General features: G+C 40.6%; 1 protein-coding gene across 20 annotated transcripts in view; it reads left to right on the top strand.

Moving 5' to 3' along the window:
• The first annotated feature begins 316 nt into the window (after nucleotides 1-316).
• ADNP (activity dependent neuroprotector homeobox) overlaps nucleotides 317-22,614 on the top strand; it is a 31,822-nt gene continuing 9,524 nt past the window's right edge. Inside the window, exons 1-5 of one of the 20 annotated variants that reach the window (XM_074605137.1) lie at nucleotides 317-673; nucleotides 5,782-5,904; nucleotides 7,512-11,068; nucleotides 12,466-12,511; nucleotides 13,655-13,961. In XM_074605137.1, coding sequence (XP_074461238.1) covers nucleotides 12,473-12,511; nucleotides 13,655-13,961 — 346 coding nt within the window. In that variant the 5' untranslated portion in view covers nucleotides 317-673; nucleotides 5,782-5,904; nucleotides 7,512-11,068; nucleotides 12,466-12,472. The other 19 variants (XM_074605142.1, XM_074605148.1, XM_074605138.1 and 16 more) reach the window with 19 other exon arrangements.

A 22,614-nucleotide genomic window follows, 5' to 3' on the forward strand; every position in this document is an offset into this window, starting at 1 on the left:
AGATCCCGCCGCCGCCGCCGGCGGGGGCTCCCTCCGTCTCTCTCGCGAGAGCCCCCCCACTCGGCGGGGTTGTGTAACCCGCCGGCCCGCTGCCGCCGCCGATGGTGCCCGGCCCGCGGGGCGCGATGGGGGCCAGGCCGGCGGGAATCCACCGGGGCTCGGGCCCCCTCCCCCCCGGGGCGCGGCCCCCTCCCCTCCCGCCGGACAATGAGTCCCGTATGCTAATGAGAGTCTCGCGTCACTTCCGCTCTTTCTCGGCCGCCATCTTGGCCAGGGCAGGTTCTGGGCAGGAGGGACCCGGCTGTATTGTCTGCAGGGCGCCCAGGGAGCCCCCCCCCCGCCCCCGCCCCGCAGCCCCACACCCCCCGCCCCGGGGACCGAGCCCAGTGAAGCCGCCGCTGCCGCCGCCGCCCCCGCCCCCCCGGGACCCGCTCACCATAGGCCACCCCCCGCACACTCGCCCCCCCCTCCCCATCCCATCCCACCGTCCCCCACCCCACCCCCCCCCCCGCCATCCAGCCCCCTTTGTCTCCCCCGCGCCGCCGCCGGCTCCGCTCCGCCCGCCCGCCCAGGGACCCGGGCGGCGCCAGGGAGGCAGCTCCGCGCACCCCCACCCCCAGCCAGAGGTGCCGGGGGAGCGCCCGCCCTCGCTGCTGAGGAGAGCCCCGGTCAGGTAGGTGCGTGCGTGAGTCCGCGGTCCGACCCGGGCGGGGGCAGCCCCCGCCCGCCCCCTCTCTCTTTCCCTCCCGCCTTCCCTCCGCCAGTCCGGCGGGGCCGCGGCCCCCGGCAGCCCCGTTCCCCCGAGGGGCAGGAGCCCCGCCGCTGCAGACGGGGGGCTGCGGAGTTGGACGGCGGGTCCCCTCCCCCGGCCGCACACATGTTGAAGAGACTTCGCCGCCCTTAACGGAGGCCGGTTCTGCCCCGGCCAGCTGCGGGAGAACCGCTGCGCTGCCCGGCTTCCCTGCCCGCTGCCCAGGGCCCGCGCGGCGGGGGCAGTCCCAGCCTCCTCCCTTCCCCCTCCCCGGTAGGGGGGACCACACACGGATGTGTCCCGGGAGCGGCCGCGATGGCGAGGGCCGCCGTGGCGGTGAGGCGAAGTGAACGGGAGGACGAAGGGTTCCAGCATCCCGGCGCTGCCCGCGGCGTGCCGGCCGGCAGCCGGGCGCGGGTCGCCGCCGGAGCGAGGTGGGAGAGCAGCGGCGGGTGCCGGGCGATGAATGGGGAGCAGCCTCCCCCCCGACAGCCGGGGCGTCTCTGCCCGCGGGAGGAGGCGCGACCCGCGGCTGCCATCCTGCGCCCAGCACCAGCTGCAGGATGGAGCAACGTTGACTCACCCATCCCGCCTTTCCCTACCCTGGGCTATGGTTACCCGCGTCTCTCAGACAAAGGCGGGGGAAATCAAACCCTGGAGCCTCGCACCGCTGCCGGGAGCTGCACAGCCCCCCCACCCTTGTCACCCACCCCCTTCGCTCGGCGGCTGCAGCCCGGGGGTGGAGGAGGCAGAGGGAGGGGGGGAGACTTCCAAAACAAGTACCACGGCGTACGCGATGCTAGTGATGTGCCCCCCCCCCGCCTCCCTCCTTCTCGTTAAATCGGGATTGTCGCTCCCGGTTTATGGCCGTGGAAGAAAAATACCAGCCCCCACCCAAAATGCACCGCAGCCCGAGCGGAATGCGGGAGGGAGGCGGCAGGGGGCGCCCTTCCCTCGTCGGGCAGGGCTGCGGGGAGGGGGGGGAGGGAAGGGGGGACGGGGGGGCCACCGGCCCCCCAGCCCCGCCACCGGCCCCCTCCGCCCCGCGGGACGGGCCCCGGCCTGCCCCTGGCATCCATCGTACCTGCCCAGCTCGCCCGCCTCTTAGCGGCCGGGGCTGGCGAGGGAGCAGCGGGTGGTGGGAGCCCGCCCTGGGCCAGCGGATTTGGGGCACATGGAAGATTTCGAGCGGTTTTTTGGGGCCCTGTGGAAGGTGTCTGTAATTGTATCAAAACTTGGTTGTGGCTTGTGGTGCCATTTGCTTTATAAAGTTGCATGGCTTTTTTCACACCTTCTGCGCGCATGGCTGCGGCGGTAGAAACTTGCAGTGCGAGGCCTGGAGTGCTTTGTCTGGGGCCATGGCCAGAGTCCGGGCAACCTGGCACCTGACATTGCCATATTCTTTGTTAATTGGATGCATTTAAGCCATTTGGTAGGTGTGAAAGAGGTTTTCATTCCTTTTAGAGAAATTCCCCCCCGACCACCTTTTTTTTTTAAGGTTGTTTTTACTAGCTATGTTCCTCTTTATTTTTACTACTGTTTTCTATTTCTGGTTGGAGGTACAAAAGGTATCTGAGATAATGGAGTCCTACCTGTCAGGGTAACTGGACCAGCCCTGGCTGGCTGCTTTGTAGCACAGCCTGTGTGTGCTGCAGGCCACCAGTCTTGTCTCCTCTTGCAGGGTCTCAGCTACTTGGGAAAACTTTCACTTGGGGACTCTGGTAACTGTAGTAATTACAAGTTGCCACCCTTCTAGGTGAGAAAGATGGGTCAACCTGTTTAGAGAAAAGAAAAGCTTTTTTTTTTGGTTTTGCTTTTTATAACAAAACAAACCAAAGCTTGGTTCCTTTTTAGATACACATTTACAGATGTTGTGCAGTAATTTGATATCAGCAGATCGACGTCATGATACGTATTGAAATCTTAAAACATTAAAAAGAGGCAACAGAAGAGAAACGTACTATTGTTAATAAAATTGCACTTCAGGCTCATGGCTTGTAACATGATTGTTGCCTTTCCTGAAGATTATTACAGTAACTACTTAAATAAACTTAAGTTAAAATAGAGGTGTCTTTTTTGGCACACAACGAATAACTTGTTCGCCAAAAGTAATACTAAGTTAAATGGTTTTGTACTATTTTTTTAATAGTAAGCTGTCCTCTACTAAAATTAGTATTATTTCTTAATTAACTTTAAAAAATGACTTTTTGGTATCTAGTAGAAATGAGATGCTTCCAGTGTTTGAAGACAGCTCTCAGAGATCATTGCAAACTGATACATTTTTAGTGCCCCATTATAGAAAAAAAATATTATTTTTTTTTAACTTGAACTGATGGTCCATCAGACAGGTTTATAGAAAGCATCTCGTTAGGTTACTACTGCTTATGCTTGAAAGTATATTGTGTGGAACTGCTTAAAAGTCATTAAGAGCTTTTAAGATCACTCGTGTTAAGTTTTACGAGGGAGATGTTTGGATATGCAAGGGATGGGGAAGGTGAAAGGTGGCTGCCTGTGGTGAAAGGTTTGCCTGTAGGTAAGACAGACAGGTGGTGACCAGTGTCTGCTGCTCAGAGTGCTTAGGAATGAAAAACCTTCACAGGAGAACTTCTTGACTGTTTTGGAAAGTTCATGTCCTACAGTGTTAAGCATCAGCTGCACAAACAAAACATCTAGGAAGACTCTAATGTGTTCTTCAGGATGAGATAAATAACTTAATTTTTTTTCTGTATACGTAGGATAGAAGTTCCCAGTTGTCAGAAGATGCCCATTAGCATTTTCAGAATTGGTATGTGTCACTTACAGTGGTATATTACAACAGCATTTTAATTAAGCTTTAATAGTGTAAAGTATCATTTGTTAGGTACTTACCAAACTGAACTCTACAGTTACTGAATTTGCTGTTAAATTCTAGATGAATGCACGTACAAATTTTCTGTGGAAGGTAAGTTGTACTCCTGACACACCGCGGAGTGAATAATAGATGATTATTCCCAACCCAGCTTTACCACTCCGTAATAATAGTAAATATTGAAAGTAAATATTAAGATTTAAAGTAGCATTCCTGAAGTACATAACCATATCATAATCTTATCAGTAGGTAAAAGTCATATAGTCCAAATGTGTATTTTGTAACTTTTTATGAAGATGGCAGCTGATCTGATTGATATAAAGAAATTGGAACAAATGATTTTGTGTGAGCAAAGACATGGGTTAATGTATTTATTTTGAGGTGGCTGCAATTAAGATATAGCAGCTTGATGGGGAATTTATTGGGTTGGGGGGGTTTTGTTTGTTTTTCTTTTTTTTTTTTTTTCCTTCAGAATGGGGAAGTTCTCTTTGCTCCACTACCTGAAGGCGGCTTGAGAGAGACAAAATTTTATATGTCAGAGATGAACAAAAGAATATCAAATATGATAAGGATCATAGTCTAAAGTCTGTAGGACATGGGTGCCAGGATGGAGGCAGTGGGTAGTTATAGGGCTGCAATTGATCAGCTGATTAGTGTGGTCCTGATCTGCTTTATCTGCATGGGCAAAGATGGGGTATTTTTAAAATTATTAGTTTATCTGAATTTGTGTATTTATAATGCTGTATTTGCTGGGATTATTTGTTTTTAAGATGCATATAACATGGTTGTTTAAAAAATACAGCAGCTGACTATGTTGGCCTGCATCTAAACAAGCATTACAGTATTTTTTTATTATATTAAATTAAGACCTATTCTGTGCTTAGATTTTTTTATGTGTTGGGTATGCTTTTTGTTAACATAATTGTAACAGTATAATTGTTAATGTGGAGGTAGTCCTGCTCATATAAATACATACATTGATACAAGTGTATGTTTCCTAAGAATAGTATAAGCTATGGAGATGAGAATAAAAGATACTGTTCTGTATATGCCTTGAAAGGAAAAGAACTCCTGATTATGTTAATTTAGTTTAAAAAAAAATAATCTTATACTTTCTGTATACGTAGAAGTTTTGTTTTGACTCACCTGGCATGTTTTGGGAGGAATACCCTTGCTCTCCTAGTCAGGATGGCCAAATTGACTTGTTCATTTTGAGCTTTCAGGAAGTACTTAAATCTGGAATAAAAAAAATGAATACATGTTCTAGATTTAAATAAAGACATTTTTAGAGAGGGTGTAACTCTTATTTATCTACCTGAGGGCCATATGCCTCAAGGAAAAAAATATACATTATTCAGAGCTTCGCTATAGCTAGCTGATGGTGAAAGGCAAACATGAGGCTTGAATGTAGTGTCTCACTTCACATTAATGCTTTTGAATGTGTGTGACGGTTGATGGTTTTGAATAAGAATGGAATAAATACCATTTTTTCTGCAGTGAGTCATTTTCAGTTACCACCATTTATATCCTTACTTTTTTTTTTTTAAGGTGGCATTAAAGATGATTTGGATGAAACCTGATACTGGCTATTGGGTCCTAAACCTGTTTGCTTGACTCTATGAACACTTCACACCTGCAGGTTCTTGGCTATCCAGATCATGTGGCAAAATGTTTCATTTAAAATCTACTTCTCAAGCAGTATCTGGAACAATTAACAAGAAATAGAAATCAAGTAACTGTGTGACAGCCTGTCCACTGAAGTAATACTCTTCAGCTCATCTAGTCATTGAAGTGTAGGGAAAGGGCATGCTCTCAAGCCTGGCTTCACTGTTTGGTGTTTCTTGCTTACCCTCAGCTCCTCTTCTCTCTTTCAGGCCTCAGACTTCGGGCATTCTTTCTTTCACCCCTTTTTACCTCTTCTCTGTATTGATTTCTGATGTGACTCTGGATCTGATAGTTCTTTGCTTGTGCTGCAGATCAGCCAAAGAAGTTGTTAGTGATGCAGATTCATAGCAGCAACAGTAAGGGGGCAAAATGTCTCTTGAAATCTAAGTGGGCAAAATAATTGTCTTATGATGCTTTCCCCCCTTCCCCCCCCACCCAAAAAAAAAAAAAAAGTCAAACTTAAGTTTGTGATCTTGTTTTGTTTTGTTTCCCCATTCCTCCTGCTGCTGCTATGAAGCCTTTTGAATATCGAAGGTTCCTGAGTCAGACCGAAGACAGCAGTAGCTGAGGTGGATTAACGCTGGAATGTAGTCAGGGATTGGAACACTTGGGAGCTATGCTTAGACAGAAAGGGAAAGAGGTAAGAAATGTGAAGTGGTAAGACTGATTTTTAAGCTCTTGTTTACAGACTTTACCCAATCATGTAATGCCAGCATTTGTGCATAGTGTGTGTGAAGTGGTGGTAAGGCAAAGGAAAAACAATTAGCGTCAGCCTACTTCACTGACTATTTTTACACTTTACTCAGATGCTAGCCAGTTGGCGAGATCCCTTCAATATCTAATCTATCTACTATCTGAGAAAGCATGTATTGGCAGGGTTTTGGATGAGCTTGTATAAAAGTATTTGTATGCTCTCTTTTGTTTTGTTGATCTGTTCTGCCACTTAAGCCAGCATGCAAGCAATGCATTTTACTAGTTAGGACAAACTAAGGGATGTGGTTTCATTATTGATTTAAATAAATCTGTGTCTGTGCTGCCACTGGAAGGAGTGGAGCCGTGCTTCCTGCCACCTTACTTGCGCCAGTCCTAGCACTTCTGTTTGGGTGAGTGAAGGAACTGCTCTGCCTGAAAAATGCTCCTTTTGAGTTGGATCAGGTCTCTGCTCTGGCTGTTGACACAGTAGTGATGCCAGGAAAACAGGACACAGAGAAGACAGGACTACCGTTTTCACTTGCAGTCCAGTCTGATGTTTCACAATCAGTGTAATCCAATCATAAATTACGTGTATATTGATTACATGCTTTGTTCTTGCACATTTTACAGAGACTTCTGTGCCACTTTGTTTAATTATCGAAATGTTTTTGTGAGTTTTGGATTGAAAATTTCAAGATTATTCTGGATTTAATTTAAATGGTACCTGCTAATTTGTGAAACATGCTTATATTTCCAAAATAACTTTTATTCTGGGGTTGTTCATGCTCAGGTACAATCTAGATGAGGATTATTTTGGAATGGTAGTGCATATTCATGCAGCCTTTTTTTCCTGATCACTGAAGTGTGGATATCATGGTGTAAGCAAATAATATTCTTTGCGCTTCAATGATCACTGGTCTCGATTTCAAATTTCAGCAAGATGTGCAGGCTTTATTACATTTCAAATTGAAATCTTTAAGAAATAGCCCTAAACAAGTGAGGGTATCATATTGAGTTTGTATATTACATATTGATTTCACTGCACATATGTGGATGCATATGAACATTTGTCTTTTGAGATCTTGATCAGTCACAAATGATATTATTTAAGATGGCAGTAGGTGTGTAAGCCTACTTCTTGAGATGCTACTGCCTCTAATTTAAAATTTCCTATACACTAAAGTATAGCATGCCCCAGAGAATGGATGCAATTTAAAACTGCTTTTCAGAACGCAGTAGAGATTGCCAGAATTGACGCGGTTTTTATCATGTGTGTTCAAAAGATCCTTCTTTAGAAAACGTTCAAATTTAGCTAACAGCATTCTTTAACACACTTCAGCCTGCATCATCAAAATAAGAAAACCCAACAGAAATTCCCAGTAACGTGTAAGGTAGCAGGTTATTCATCAAGAACAGAAATGAGGAGTTGTGGTTCCCAGGGCAATCGGAATTTGGCCATTTTGTATTTTATATTGGGGCACAGAAATTACACAGTGTACAGAACTTTTACTACTTAAACAAAAGTTGATAAGGAAATAGTTAATTCCCTTTCAGTTTTGCAGTTAGTATACACACCCACCAGATGGAGCTTCTGGCACCAGTGGAAAATTCCAGAAATCAAGCAAGAATGAGAAGTGTGTGAATGACTTAGAAGATCCCTGTCTGCTGGACTGCAGAAGATATTTTTTAACCTTTAAATAAAAAATGAATGGAGAGTAAGACATATCAGCCTTACTGATTCCTTTCAGTAGAACTGTCTTCCATAGAAGTTTTCATCCGATGGGAAGTTGAAGTTCTTAGTGCAAGAGTCACCAAGCTGAAGCTAAATAGTAAGCTCCAAAAAAAAAAGAAGATAAAACAAAGTTTCATAAGCCCTTGCTGAAAACCGCATACAACCACTGAAATAGCATGTGAAGGTTTTTAGCCTAAGACTTTCCTCCAAAGGATTTTAAATGTTTGGGGTTATTTTTCAGTACTAAATTTTAAATGGACTTCTCTCTTCTCCTGAAGGAATATTTACATAGCATGTCCAGAGAAGTGGTGTGAAACCGTCCTTTCTGTTTGACACATAACTTGAAATTTTTTGAAGGTAGCTGATTTACTCTCTGAAGTGATTTTTAAACATTTTTAAATTTTTTTTTGACAAAGGGACATTTAAGAAATAGACTATTTGACAATGAGGGGGAGTTGGGGTGGTTTCATGTGCACAGTGCTGCCAAAGTTTTACAATGCTTTGACCACATAGCAAAATACATTTGTTGATTTCCTTCAGTTTCAATAATCTTAGTTTTAAAACAATGTCAGGTTTTTCCAGAGGGTTTGTTTTGGGTTTTCTGTTCACTTTATATCTTTGTAATGTCCCTGGTCCTGTTTTGGCTATAGACACGAATTAAAGGGCCTGTAGGCTTGTGCTCGCTGATGTGCCAGCGTAAGGTTGAATTTAAGTGCTGGGTCTAACATGGCAGCTGCACACACAGAGTGATCTAGTTGGTGTTGAGAGGTGGTTAGACAGAAGTTAGCTGAAGACCATTGTGTTACATGGGCAGAAGCCTGGTGTTGCAGATGGTTGAGCTGATAAGGCTGAGGAGGTGCTCTCTGTTTAAAACGTTGCCATGAGAATAGAGCACACGCTGTTAGAAAACAGCCTCCATCCTAGGATTATAGCAGACTTGAAAAATGAGCCCTTAGTTGTCTGGCGTTTCAGATGTACGTTAAACTGCAAATCTCATTACCTTCACAGGAGATGTGGGTGCACAGCCCTCTGAAAACTAGGCCAGCAATGCTTAAATAAGGAGGAAGGAGAAGAGTCCAACAGAAGAAAGTGAAAATGCTTAATGTAAGCCAGCGACAGACGTGTTGGGAGTAGACTCTCTATTCACTCAGTGCAGGGAGGGGAGATATTTAATTGCAACGCTTACCTTTTCAAGGAGGTTTTTGGTAGTTTTCAGTTCTTCAAACTTTTCCGTTCTCCCTGATGGTTCTGCTCCTGGTATTTTTGATTTGCTCGCTCTTCCCTGGGATACCTTTCTGCTTCCTGATTATCACTCTTCCTTGCTGGGCTGTCCTGGAATTGTCAGGTCCCAGAGTCACAGCCTCCACCTTGTTGCAGGGACAGGCCGTCGTTGTCCTTGTGTAAATATAGAATATTATACACCATCACACTAGCATAATTTAACCTGCGTACATGAGGAGGCTGCTTTTCTATTGTTGTGGGAACCATAGGTTAATTTTCTTGCATATTTTTCTTGTATTTTAAGAGATTTCACTCAATGTTGCCCTAACAGCCTTCTTTGCAAACCTATTTCATGGCTGGCTTTTTAGCGCATGCTGTTGAATTAAGTTAGCTGGGCAAATCATTAAAAGTAGACCTTATTTCAAACCAGTTGGAATAGAGAGATAAAAAACACAGTTAGCAAGAAACTAACAGTCTTGTTTCATTTCATCCAGGAACATAGAGCTGATGTGAGCTCTGACAGATGCTACTATATTGCGCTGTTATATGTAAACCAAGAACAACTTCACCTTAAAGTACTAGCAAAATAAGGGCTGAAATAAAAGAATTCTGGATGATATAAAGTCAGAAAAATGCCAGATGCTTGATGATTCTTGTCAGCAACACAATGCAGGGAAATGATACTCGGTCTTCGGGAGGCCCAGTATGGGATGAAGTACTCCCTGCGCTCAGTATTCCTATCGTCAGACCGATGCACTAATTGCCACTGATCTGCTCTCCAGGCTGATGGGTCCTCATCCAGAAGCGTGCTTTCTGCAATGAGGATTCAGTGGGAGAGAGGGAATTTGGACTTGATAGAGACACAGGGGCACAAATTCTACTTGCTAGTTAGAAAATAATTCAGTATGAAACAAAGTAACCCATCACTGCTGCCTGTTTGAGGATAGGGCTGGTGGTCTTGTTAAAGCATATGCAATATTTGGTTTTGCCTCACTGTGAAGTATTTCAAGAATTTCGTCTTTTTAAATCTCTTGGAACATTTTAGTATCTTCTGTTGAAACTATACTTGCTGAAGAAAAACAATCTCTACTTTTAAGCTGTAGATGTTCTGTATGAATAATCAACAGAGATTAAAATCTAACAATTTTAAACAGTAAAAATGCTTATTGGAAAAGTAATTATAAACAACTCAACAAATTTTGCTTTTGTAAACTTTCAATTTGGTTGTTCCAGACTTCAGGATACTAATGTTATGTCTTGTGTTTCCAGTCTGTTCAAGACTGAGTTTCTGTCCATGGGTGATGTGAGTTGGAGAGGTATCAGCCTTCCTGCAGAAGCATAATCATTCACATGCCATTACCCCAAACGGTTTATTTCACATCCTCCTCCTAGCAGCACTGTAACTGAAAATTTTAATCTGAATACTTCCCAAATGAATGTATGTCCCTAGGGTTGTGGCTGACAGCCATGTCACCTGTTTGATCTCCCATAGTCTTGTAATTTAAAGTGGGACGGGGTTTGCATGGGAACCTTCTAGGAAAAATTACCTGTACAAGGAAGCGCTGTTGGTATTTTACTAAGCATACCTCATCTCTGCAGGGTGCAGCTCTGCTGCCGGCACTCATCCATCGCTCAGATAAGGTGTAAACTGAGGTCCTAACCACTTGAGTCAAAAGGTTATATGACGTGCGAAGCATTCATCTCTGCATCCTGCTGCATTTCTGAATTGGGTAACTTAATTGAAATCTAAGCACTAAAATGTTCCTCAGGTAGCTTCATCCAGCAGAATCTGTTGTTTAAGCCACAAATCTGCTAAAACTTCCTGCAGCACTGTTAACTTGCTGGAGTGCGCTCTACAGTAGCTCCGTGTCAGTAAAGGTACCGTAAATGTGGTTTATAATTAGCTTTGGAGTCCTTCACAATGAAACGTACGTTATAAATGTAAAATTGCCCTTATTACGTTTCTTATCTCTTGTCTTTAACACTTTGTTTTGTACAGCAGGATATGATCCTTCTTCTATGTCCGGGCTTTGGCCTCACACAGTAGGTGTAATATAATCGCTGAGGTGGGCGTTCTGGAAGGAGAATTATTTTTGGAGGCTTTTGCATGAAACTTGTCCAATGAGTCTGAGACGCCCAAGCACCATTAATTTTGGAGGTAAATGCCTCATAATATGTACTGAATAGATTAAGAAGAGTTAAGATTTTCATTTAGCAAAGTATGGGCAAAAAATAGTTGAAGGGATAGTTCTGACTGTTTACTTCTGATGTTTGGGCATTTTGAACTTAAAGGAACACCAACTTGTGCTCTAGAAAAATTGCGGGTGTGGCGGGTGTTGAGTTCAATCAGACTGGCAGCTTCATTGCATGTTAATTAGTTTCCTGGTTTAAATTCTGCCCCCCCCCCCCCCCCTTTCGGTTTATTAAAACTAACAGAGGCAAAAGTGAAAGATGATTTTGACTACGAGAGAAATGACCAGAGTGCGTCAAGTATTATGTCATGCTAAAACACACTGGGGAAAAAGCTGTGACTTACGATATGGAAGTTCAAAGATACATAGTTTAAGTTGGATGTTCCTTTAAGTTATTCCTTGGAATCTGACATTTCTTATTTGAATCTCAATTGAAATGTTTAATTTTGGAAATTCAACTGAAATGTTTTTGGTTTTTTTATTAAGATGTTTTCTATCATTTGTCTATAAATCGGTCTGTCAAAGTGGGCTGGGATATGTATAAAGGGAGGGCAGGGAACTGTAGTTACCAACAATGAAGAGATAAAGCCGAAGGGGAAAAACTAAACCCCAACAACAAAATGAAACAAACAAACAAAAAAAAGACTGACCAAAAAACAAATGAAAGAAAATATAACAATTAGTCCCAAAAGAGTTTTTCAAAAATGACAGATTTTAAATGTCAGTACATGCCTGGGGAGGAAGGGGAGAATCGTTTGCATGAAATATGATTTTATTTGAATTTTATTCATGCTATTGTTATTGGAATAAAATCAGGTTATTGATAAAATTATAAAGATAATGTATGCTTTAAAAGTTAGTAAGTTAAGTTTGCTTTGGTAAACAACAGTAATGTAGTACTGGCACACAGCTGATAGAGAAATTAAAACTATTTTAAAGATTTACAATGTCTGGTTTCCACTGGTGATGTTGATCCTGGATTTGCTTTCTGATTTGAATGATAACTGTTATTGAGAAATACTTAACGCTTAAAAACAGGCTGTCTAGTAGAGAGCTATCCTACATGTTTTAATGAAGTAATTTTTAGCATAGTCTGAATTTTATGCACTAACTTTTTACCAAACTGCATGCATTTTTTTGATTATGCTGTTTCATTCTGCTACAGCCCTTCCCTTTTAGTATTATTATGGTTATTAAGAAATTTGGGGTTGAATTATTGGAATGAAAACCGTGGGATTGTGATACATACCTAACAAAGGCAATGGAGTAGAGCAGTGGGTTTAAGTGTGCGGGGGGGAAAATATTGCATAGGAAAAAGGAACAGCTTTTAGAATAAGGGTTTGAAACATTGCTTTTTCTGTAGGAAAAACATGGAGTATTGCATGCTGGGAACAAGTGCTTTCCATAAGGTAGCTAAATTTTAAAAGTACATTTGTTTCACGTTGTTTTAGGCTTTGCTTAAGTGTTCTAATTTAGTAATTTTGTCCTTTCTGCAGTTTTCATTTTGATTAGACCTCTGCAAAACTCTCTTCTAAACAAAAATTAAAAAAAAAAACAACACCAAAAAACCAACCCAAACCTGGGCCACAATCGTAGTTTGACGTTTCTGAAACATTGGTCAATGTGTACTGAAGACTATTTAAAGGATATTAATAACAGTATAAATTATTCCTGTGGTCTGTTTTGTCTTCCATGATTTAAAAATTGCAGGTATTAACACCAGTAAATTTAAAGATGTGAATGTTTTGGGTGACTAGAGAGAAATGATCAACAGTAAACCAATTGGTTAAGAGGTAGTCTTCATCGACACCTCTTTAAAAACAAAACCAAAAAGCACCACTCATCAGGAATGCTGTTGGCAGAAACTCCCAAGTAAATAGTCACATTCTTTTTTCCTTTGGTCTTGTGAATAGCAAGACATAACATACTTAGAGGAAGTTTGAGTAGATGAGTCAGGACTTATTTCATTAACTGCAGTTAAATGTTTTGGCCAGGTTTCCCGAGGAAACAAAGCTCATGTAATTTTTCAGATTGTGGCTTGTCTCCTAATCCCCCCTCTCTCCTCCCAGCCAAGAAAAAAGTTGGCCAAATTTGGTAGGGATGGAGGTCTGAAAAGATAAATAAGTTTCATTAAATGTAGATCTCCAGTAAGAGAAGAAACTAAGGTTTGAACATTCACAAGTTCCCTTCACAACTCTCCTGTCAGCCTGTTCCTTCAATTGGCTGCAGCAATACCACGGGGCTGCCAAAAACTCTGTGGGAGGAGCTGTAAGAAATCCTGCAGCTCAGGCCCTGGGTTTCAGGAGGTGACTTCTCAATGTTGGATGTGCGTTAATTGCAGAGGTGCCAGTTAGGTGTTGTGCCTGGAGCTGAACGTAGCAACTTGCCCGCCATTATCAAATACGGAGCTAGCAGAGGGTTACAAAGGAAAGAGAAGCAGCAATTAATTATCTTGGCTTAGTATTTGAAGTATTCAGCTCCAAATGAGAGTTGTTGGTGCCTGACTGAGTGCATGTATAGTATATTATTCCATGGATACAATATTATTACAGGTACAGCAGCAGCTCATGATGCCCCGTAAAGCTTTTCTTTCCCAGAAAGAAAAGCAGGCTCGTGCCAGGGAAAGGGATATGTTAAAAAAGAGGAGGAGGCGACAAGACTATCTGAAAAGAAGCGTGGAGCCGCAGAAAAATGCAGAAACAATAAAATGGCACAGGGATGATGAGAAGAGGAGAGAAAATGAGCAAGTTAAGGACAAAGATATCAAGAAGCGGTGGAGACAGGATGAGAGAGAACGACGAAAGAATGTGGACGCTATGAATTGGCGCAGGGAAGATGAGAAGAGGGAAAATGAGCGAGGTAAGGACCAAGAGGGCCAAGAACCAGCAAAGAAAGGATAAGGAGGAGAGGGGGAAAGAGTGATGAAAAGACGGACCTTTTTGAAGCAGCAGGGGGATGATAAGGGGGAGAGGGGAAAAGAGGGAGTAAGAACAATTCCATTTTATAAGTATGTGCATAAATAACAGAAAATACTAGGATCTTCTAGTTTCAAATTTATAGGAAATGTGCTTTAATGAACTGTAGTTTTTACAGAGCTAATTATTTTAATAAGACCAGATTGATCTGAATATAGATGTATACAAACTCAAAGTCAAAATGGGATAGAAAAGGCTGGGTTTGATCATTGCTTATGAAACTGTCTAGTTTGTACATGTGCTCACACCTAATACTTTCTTCAACAGTACAGTTGATAATACTGTGTTTCAGGAGCCTCATTTTTATTTCTGTAACTTTTTTCTCTCTTTTTCTTTCTTAATTTTCACTCAGTACTCACTAGGAAAGTTTAATTTTGTAGTTTTCCTTTTCTTGATCAACTGCTGCTTCTAACTGTTTTCAGCTCTGTGAACTTAGATAAACTTAGAACTATGTTCATTAAATTTCCAAAGGAAATAAACGGAATAGTCAGATAGTAACTTTCCAATTATTCCTCTAGTATCATTAGCAATGTTGACATCATACTTTTCTTGTATGTTAAAAAAAAAAAAAAAAGTAAAATTTTTAAAATCATGGATTCCACTGGCTTGGTTCTGCCCGTGGATGGGTACTTCAAAAGAATCAGTAACCCTTGTAAAGAGCATTAGGCTCCCGAGCCTACTCATACAGCTTTGAGATGCCTGAATAAGAATAAAATGCACTAGGGACTAGGACTTTTCTGTTTATGGCTTTTTGGGGATTCCATAATATTTTTTTATTTGCCATTTCACAGTGATGTTCTTTACAAACCTTGTTGAGTGAAGATATCTTCCTTCACAAAATGTTTAGGGTCATCTGCAGTTCTGTGCTTGCTGGTCATGGAAGGCTTTCCTCATGCTACAAACTGACCGTGTGGTGTCATTTTCAGTTAAGCATAAAAAGATGAAAACTTAGAGTAGTTTTCTAGAAAACCTAGACTGGTGCTGTCTTGGTTTCTTTACACAGTAAGACTTTTCTCCAGGTTATTTCTTTAGGTCTTTAAACTATTTCTGGATGAAACCCACCATTTTACTAACAAGACTGTGACATTAGAAATATATTATACTTGGTGTTTGTTGGAACCGTAACAAAGCTCAAATGTGAAACCACCACATTAAGCACTTAGAATAATGTTGTCCAAAAATGAAAATGATGTGATGAGGAAGATTTGGAATCTTTGCTGAAGATTTTAGTTGAGAGAAAAAGGCTGTCTTGTTCTGAAACTGATGCATCTTGCCTAGAATCAAAACAGCATTGTTACCTTGTGGGTGCTTTGAAGCTGTATCCTAGAAGACCTTCTATTTCATTGTTCTAGATAAAGTTGGCAGAGCTGAAACAGTCTAACATCTGTTACCTGCTGGTATCAAAGGTAGCAGACTGCAAGGCAGCGCTTCTGATGAAGTCCAAAATACAAATGACCAACTGGAGAATTAAGATTTTAGTAGACTAAAATAGAAACAGCTTTTGGGGTCTAAAGACAGGTGGAAGCTTTCTCTTTTTTATCACCTCTGATAATTTGACTGATACTTTTTTTTTTTGCTGTTTTTCCCTCTTGTGTTCCTTATCCTCGCTCTCCTGGGTGCATACCTTCCTGTAAGGTCATAGTTCTCAAGTTGTGAATACAGTGTATTGTGTATGAGATCAGTACTTCCCTCATAAGGGATCACTGTTGGCACTGAGAAAAATATGTAGCATAACAAAATGTTAACTGTTGCAATATAGAACTCTAAAACAGGCATGCAATATTGTATTTTACATGAATTAATTTTCCAAAGAATTGCACAGTAACCTTCTTTTAACTCATCTGTTGACTCGGTTTTCTAGGTGGTTCCAGTCCCTTGGTAACTGATGTGTTAAAGGGCTGAACTGCATGGCCATGTTAACTTGAAGTGCTTGAAGCTGGTACAGTGAGGATAGTTTCTTTTTTATTAAATGCTAAAAGTGGTTTAAAAATCACTTGGAGTAACGTAACAGGAGGATGTGTCAGACTTCACATTCTGGGTGTTTTTAGAATAGTGACTGCAATTGTTTCCATCTGGAATTTGAAGTGCTCCTAAGAGTAGCAAGTTGGTGAAGAGGCAATTTGGAGCTGAAGGTCACTGCAAATCTATCTAAATGCTAAAATCGGTGTGTTTTGGTTGTTTTTTTTTTTTTAAAGAAAAGTGATGTGTTGTAGAATTTGGGGTTTGTTGAAACTTCTGTGTGACTATGCAGTGGTTACTTTTTGGGCTAGACCTTGTTTCCTTTCTGCTTTTTTGCCGTGCCATACAAATTAGAAGTCTTGATTTCCTGCGTCTTACGATATTTGCTCTGTTAAATTCCTAGAACTAAGCAGAAACTTTCTCTAGTAGTGGGTTTGTCCCTCCTGTTCATTTGAAATATGTTTTTTTCCTGAATATTGTTCACACAAGCGTTTCTGAGAGCGTTTCAAGGTGTTACACGGTTTTTTTTCCCCCTACTAGTATTTTCTTTTACCAGCTATGGCCAACAAGGTTAGAGAAGAACTGAGTAGAGAAGACAAAGCCCTTTGTGAAGCAGTATGAATCTTGAAGTGAGGTCCCTTTTTTATTACAGCAGTGAACCTGAGTTCTTTGAAAACACTGAAGAAGCCTTTAATTTTAAACAAATGAGGCACAAAGTTGTTGCCTCTTTTGGCCTGCAGTTTCAGTTGCTTCCTAAAACTTGGACATAATCATTAATTTAAATCAATCAGCCTATATATTATGTCTTGGCCCATTCCCATTTCAGGATGTGATTCTATTGAGTGAACTGAAGCGCTGGTTCCTGTAGACTTCTCAAACTTCAGAAGTCTCTGTAGTCATTTTATCGCCTAATTTTGAGGTTATAAGATGCAAGTATCAGAATTGCCCTTAAAATTAAATTCTTCCTTCCTGAGACACTTATAGCCTGTTAAAAGCCAAAGGCAGTGCTTCAGTTCTCCCAAGCACAATACCATGTACACACTTTGAGTTCTGTGAAGTCTTTTAACTGTTGTTCCTCTGCTTACCTTGCAAATACTCCCTGCTTTTCCACAAAACCTTTCCTCCCACTCCCCCTTCAGAATTTTGGGTGAAGATCCGAGCACTTCATTCAGGCCGTTTTGTTAACGCATGTGCACTAGCTAGGAAACTCATCTTAGCTTTTTGTTCATGCTTTGCGTAGTGGCTGTTGCCTGTAGCATGAAGTTTCTCTACAATAAGTCTTTGCATCTCCAAAATGTGACTATGAAATGAAAACTGAAGTACAGCGTTTCTAATGAACTTAAGAGATAGTTTGCTCTTTTTATAGCTTGTTTTTTGTGCTTACGTTTGGCTACTGAAGTATTCTAGGAATCAGTACCTGGCTGTGGACTAGACCTTTATGCTAGGTACTACATAAATACAGAATAAAAGAAGGTTCTAAATAGTTCTTGCACAGTGTAGTCTGCTTATTGTATCATTATTTTGTGTCTGATGCAGTCAGACATTTTGTGTACAAGCACGCTAAAGATGAGTGAGATCTTATTAAATCAGTCAAATTTTTCAGAATTTCTTACAACTAGGTTAGTAATCCGTTTCCTCAGGCACCTAAAAATACTACCTGGATATTTCTAGTAAGGACATTGTTGATCTTGTTTTTAAATAATCATTTATTCTCTGCACCCAGCACTTTAGTGTAGATTGATGCGTAATTCAGTTTACGAACAAGGGCTTCCCAATGTATTTGAAGGTGGGATACAAGTCTAGAAGTAGGAAACAGAAGGACAGACACAAACTTAATTCTTACTATGTTTGTTGAATCATCAACTTGAAAATAACTGGTTGACTTAGAGACAGATCTCCCTATTCCTGTTCCTTAATGAGGATAAAAAAATGCTCAGGTTTCCTGTAGAATTATTTTTGCTGAACATATATGTGATCATCTTGACTTTTTTTTCTGTGAATGTGTGTACAGATGCGCATTCCCCTACAAAGAAAAGTTCTATAACGTATTAAATATCTCGGCCTTGAGCAGGAATGAATAGGATAGAGTAGAGCCATACAGGAAAACAATAAAAATTAGTTATGCCTAGTTATGCATAAACAGTTATGCCTCCCTACTGTAAAACAGAATAGGTGGAAATACAGAATGTCTCACTAACTAGAATCCTGGGCTGGAATTGCCATTGACTGAGTGGTATCATCTCAGGATAAATGAATTCCTCCTTTATTTAAAAAATGCAGCTGAGCTGCTTTTGAAAGCTACTTTGAGATCTGAGAGACAAGTTCTGTAGTGAGCCTGTAATATTAGGTAAGTAACACTTCTTTAACCATCAGCAATTGGTAACTGATAAACGTGTAATGTTGAGCTGCTTGTGCCTAGTGAAAAGGCTTGTGCCTTCAGTGTCTTCACTGAAGTGCAGAGTATTTAAGACTGCTCACCTCATTTCAGTAGAAAAATAGGAGAAACAGCATTAAAAGTAAACTATTTTACAAAAGGATCAGTTGATCTGTGACCAGTTATTATGGGCATCCTTTGCGGTGGGGGATGCTGGATGTAGCGATAGCTTCAGTGCCAGATGGAAGCACTAGTGAGTTTTGTCAGTACTAGGTGCTGCGTTCCTTAGCGTTGTCTTCTGTTAAAATAATTACTTGGCTGTAAGCTTCAGAGCAGTAAAAGCAGCTCTGACAGTGAAGAAGAGATGTTCCAGGTGTCCCCTCTTAAACATCAACTTTGGTCAGATAAAGGATACCTCATTTCAAGAATAGCGTTAATGTCTAAATGATGATTTGAGATGCTTTTTAATCCCAACTGGTTTAACGTCCACACTCAAGGATGTGCCAGCAGTGTGTTGTGTATATTGCAACTACAATTTGAGTTACTTGCTGTAAATAGAAATTAATGAAGATGCCAAAAACTCTTTTTGTAGTCACAGACCATAATAATATCAGACTGTATCTGGCTCTCCACTAATTATGATTAAATAGTCAAGAAACTTCCTAAATAAACTGAACTGTATTTGCTTAAGGATGAGGTTTTTGTTAAGATTAGATAAATTGGATTCAGCTATCAAGCAGAGTTTGCAAAGTAAGGTTGATCTTCAGTTTTCAGACGTGAAGATCTAATTATATCCTCTGTTATGATGTGTTGTGATAGGAAGATCTTGATAATTTCTTGTCTTTAAGACTTGACTATGAGGATGCAGAAGAGTAGAGGCTTGTTTTCAAGCACCCCTAAATAATTTGCTGCCTTTATCACCTGGGTTTATATATATATATATATATATATGTCATGGTGTATTTGGCATGTCTAGGTATATTAGACACAGTAATGAAGAGAAAGCATTTGATTCTTTTGGTGAGGAAGTTGTTAGTGGCATCTTGTACTAAACCAAGGTATTTTATAATAAGCATTATTAGGAGACTTGTGGCTGAGTTTCAAGTTTACAAGTGATTATTGCCTAAAGACAAACTGTACTGACTCGCTCTGTCATGAGAAAAAAAAATGGTTTCTTTACAAGCAAAATTAGTATGTTCTTCAAGTGGGAACTTTGGTTTTGAAGAAAATAGTACAGCTTGCTAGAAGCTTTAAAATGTGTTGTTTTCATTGACTGATGTTTCTACAGTTGATATTTGGGTTATTCTGGAATAAAATTACTAGGACGTTATTTCCTTGGATTTGAAATTAACTTGAAAACACTCATTCAAATCCTGAACATACTTGACTATGCTGCCTCATAATTTTTGATGAAAAAATCAAGCATACAGGTAGCTACGAAGAAGCTACTAAAGCATTACTGAACCAATGCAACACAGTGAGAGCGGTGCTTATTTAGTTGCCTTTGAGAAAAGGAATTAGTGGAGCCATGATTCATTTCTTGGCTACATTAATATTTTTCACTCTTCCTCTATGAACTGCAGCAGCAAGAACTCTTAATAAATGGATGTTCTTGAGTTTAAAAAAAATAATTATGCTGTGCTTTGAAAGCAAACTTGTGTTACTTTATTGTAGCTTAGTGTTCATAGCCATACTTCCCAATTCTGTTTAGGGAAGAGAGGGAACAGAATATTAAGGAAGCATATTTTCTTTCCAATTTGTGATCCGTGATTAAGGGTATGAATCCACTCTGTGCACCGTGTGGTATTTTTTGTTTTCTTTTTAATGCAGTTCTAGTATCACACGAGTCAGATGTGTTTTAAGTCATGAAAAAAGGGACAGTGGGCTCAGTATTGAAAGCTATTTTGTAGTGACTGGCCCATGAGAATAAACCGCAGGTTGGAGGTGTTTTTTGCATCTGGAAATGTTCAGCTTCACTTACTATTTCAACTGCAGATCTAAAATGGAGAAAATGCTACTACTTGGAAATTGCAAATAGGACACAACCTTATTAAACCATTTACATTAATCGATAGGCTAGTTAGGAGTTTAAATTCTTAGGCAACAGCATTTTTTCCCATTAGTCTTTACTATCTTTTAAACTAATTTTTTACTAACAGTGCCCAAAATTGGCATTGCTGATCCTCTGCCCTGTTGTTAAATATTTTCAATTACTATTCATGTCTTTAAAATGGACCTGGTTCCCCTTTAAGCTATATTAGACATTTTTATAATTGAAGCAAAATTGCAACCTTCAAATAGTATTTTTAGTCAAGGAGATTTTAGTTCTATTTGTTGAAGTAACTAAACTAATTGTAATACTGCCCTGAACTATGTAAACGTACTCTTTGTGGTCTTAATTTTTTTAATACAACAATTTCACAATACAAATTCCAGTTTGCAAGGGAAATATCCATTACCATTTTCAAAAGCTTTTCTACCATTTACATGCTTATACTTTGTCATAAATGGTATTATTTTTATTTTACTTCATCCAAAAGCATGCTAAGTAATAGTACAAACAGCAGGATCTGGCCTCTGCCCAGAGGTGCTGATACCGCAGTATGGGCAAGGCCGGGTAGAAAAGCAGGGCGGAACTTGGCACATTCTGTCCTTACTTAAAGCCTAGTACACAGTACAGTTATAAAATGGTATGTACGTTGAAAGTGTTTCTCTTAAACTTCTCTTCAGTGTGTGCCTTTAGAAACCGCTCTTTCTTAATCAAAAGAGTAAAGGGACAAGTGGATAAATTCCAGATTTGATCAGAAAAATCGGATAAAGGAACTGTAAGCTTGGATGCACATTTTGATAAAGGAACTGATTTGCCTGAGTCAATTTTCAAAGTAACAAGAAGTTAGAAACTCAGATTCAAACCTTATTTCCTAGTCCTTTATGAGGATTAAAAATAATTCACTGGGCAGGAGTGAGCAGCGTTCTGAAAGGACAACATGAATCACTCTAATTATTTGGACAATCACATTCACTCCTTCATTGAGAGGAAGAATGTCTTAGGCCTGGATATTGTTTATAATTGCAGCTGAAATACTTGATTATAAAAGAGTACCGATGAGAATGGGTACAGCATAAAAAAAAAAAAGAGCAGTTCATGATTTCCCATACAAAGTATTAGAGGCTTTTTAGGGAATAACTGGGAAGAGCAAGTAGTTTCCTGCCCTCATCTATTTGATCCTTGCCTTCTCTGAGCTGGCAAAGAATGCCTGGAGAAATGTTCTTCACAGACAGCGTGATCAGGGTTCATGTTAGGAGACCTATAAGTGAATCTACCTATAAGGTATTTCACTAGAATTCTAATTCTTCATATTACTACAGTGGGTTTCAGTTTCCCTAAAATGAAAGGTGCTAGATAAGATGCAGAACATAGCTACTTTTCATATGAACTTAATTCTAAAATTTTTTTCAATTCTAATCCTTTCACCGAGACTAGAGTTAGCTGAAACACCTCTGCAGTCACAGAAATTAATATATTTGCATTTAAAGTTTTTTATGTGAAGAAATCAAGATGGTTTTGAGTATACTAAATATTTGTAACAAGTGTTACTTGGAGGAAGTTAATACAGAACATTGAAATACAAAATGCTGAAATTTTTTTTTTCTGGCCTATGTTGTTTGAAAAGTGTTAGTCACTTTGCATGATGTGTAAGTAACTTCATTACTGCAAATACTATAACTGAGTAATTTAGAATCCCTGAGATTTACAGACTAAGTCTAAACACTTTTTCTTTGGTTTCCTAGTTTTCATGTAGTGGTGTTAAAGTGCTTCTGGTAATCTGTGACAGCAGCCAGCCTGATACACGTACCAAAATGCTTAATGCTCAGAATTGCTTTGGCACTTCTGAAAATTTTCCTGTAGATCTTTACATGAACTCAGGCTTGTTTCCACTTAATTTCTAATGTATAGTTGTGATACAAATCCTGAATGTCATGATAGCTTTCTGCTCTTGCTCAGGAGCTATTTCTGAATTCACTGAGTTTGAGGAGACTGGAGCCTAGTGCCACGTGCCAGCAGCACTATTTGTAGCTTGTGAAACCCATTGACGTGGTTTGTATTAGTGCTGTTACATGCACAACTTGGCAGTTTTATTTCTGAAACTAAACAGTGTTGTTGGGAGCAATCATGGAATAGTAAGTTGTTAGTGACTGCCTT

Source organism: Larus michahellis, chromosome 12 (genome assembly GCF_964199755.1).
Source record: "Larus michahellis chromosome 12, bLarMic1.1, whole genome shotgun sequence".
NCBI lineage: Eukaryota > Metazoa > Chordata > Aves > Charadriiformes > Laridae > Larus > Larus michahellis.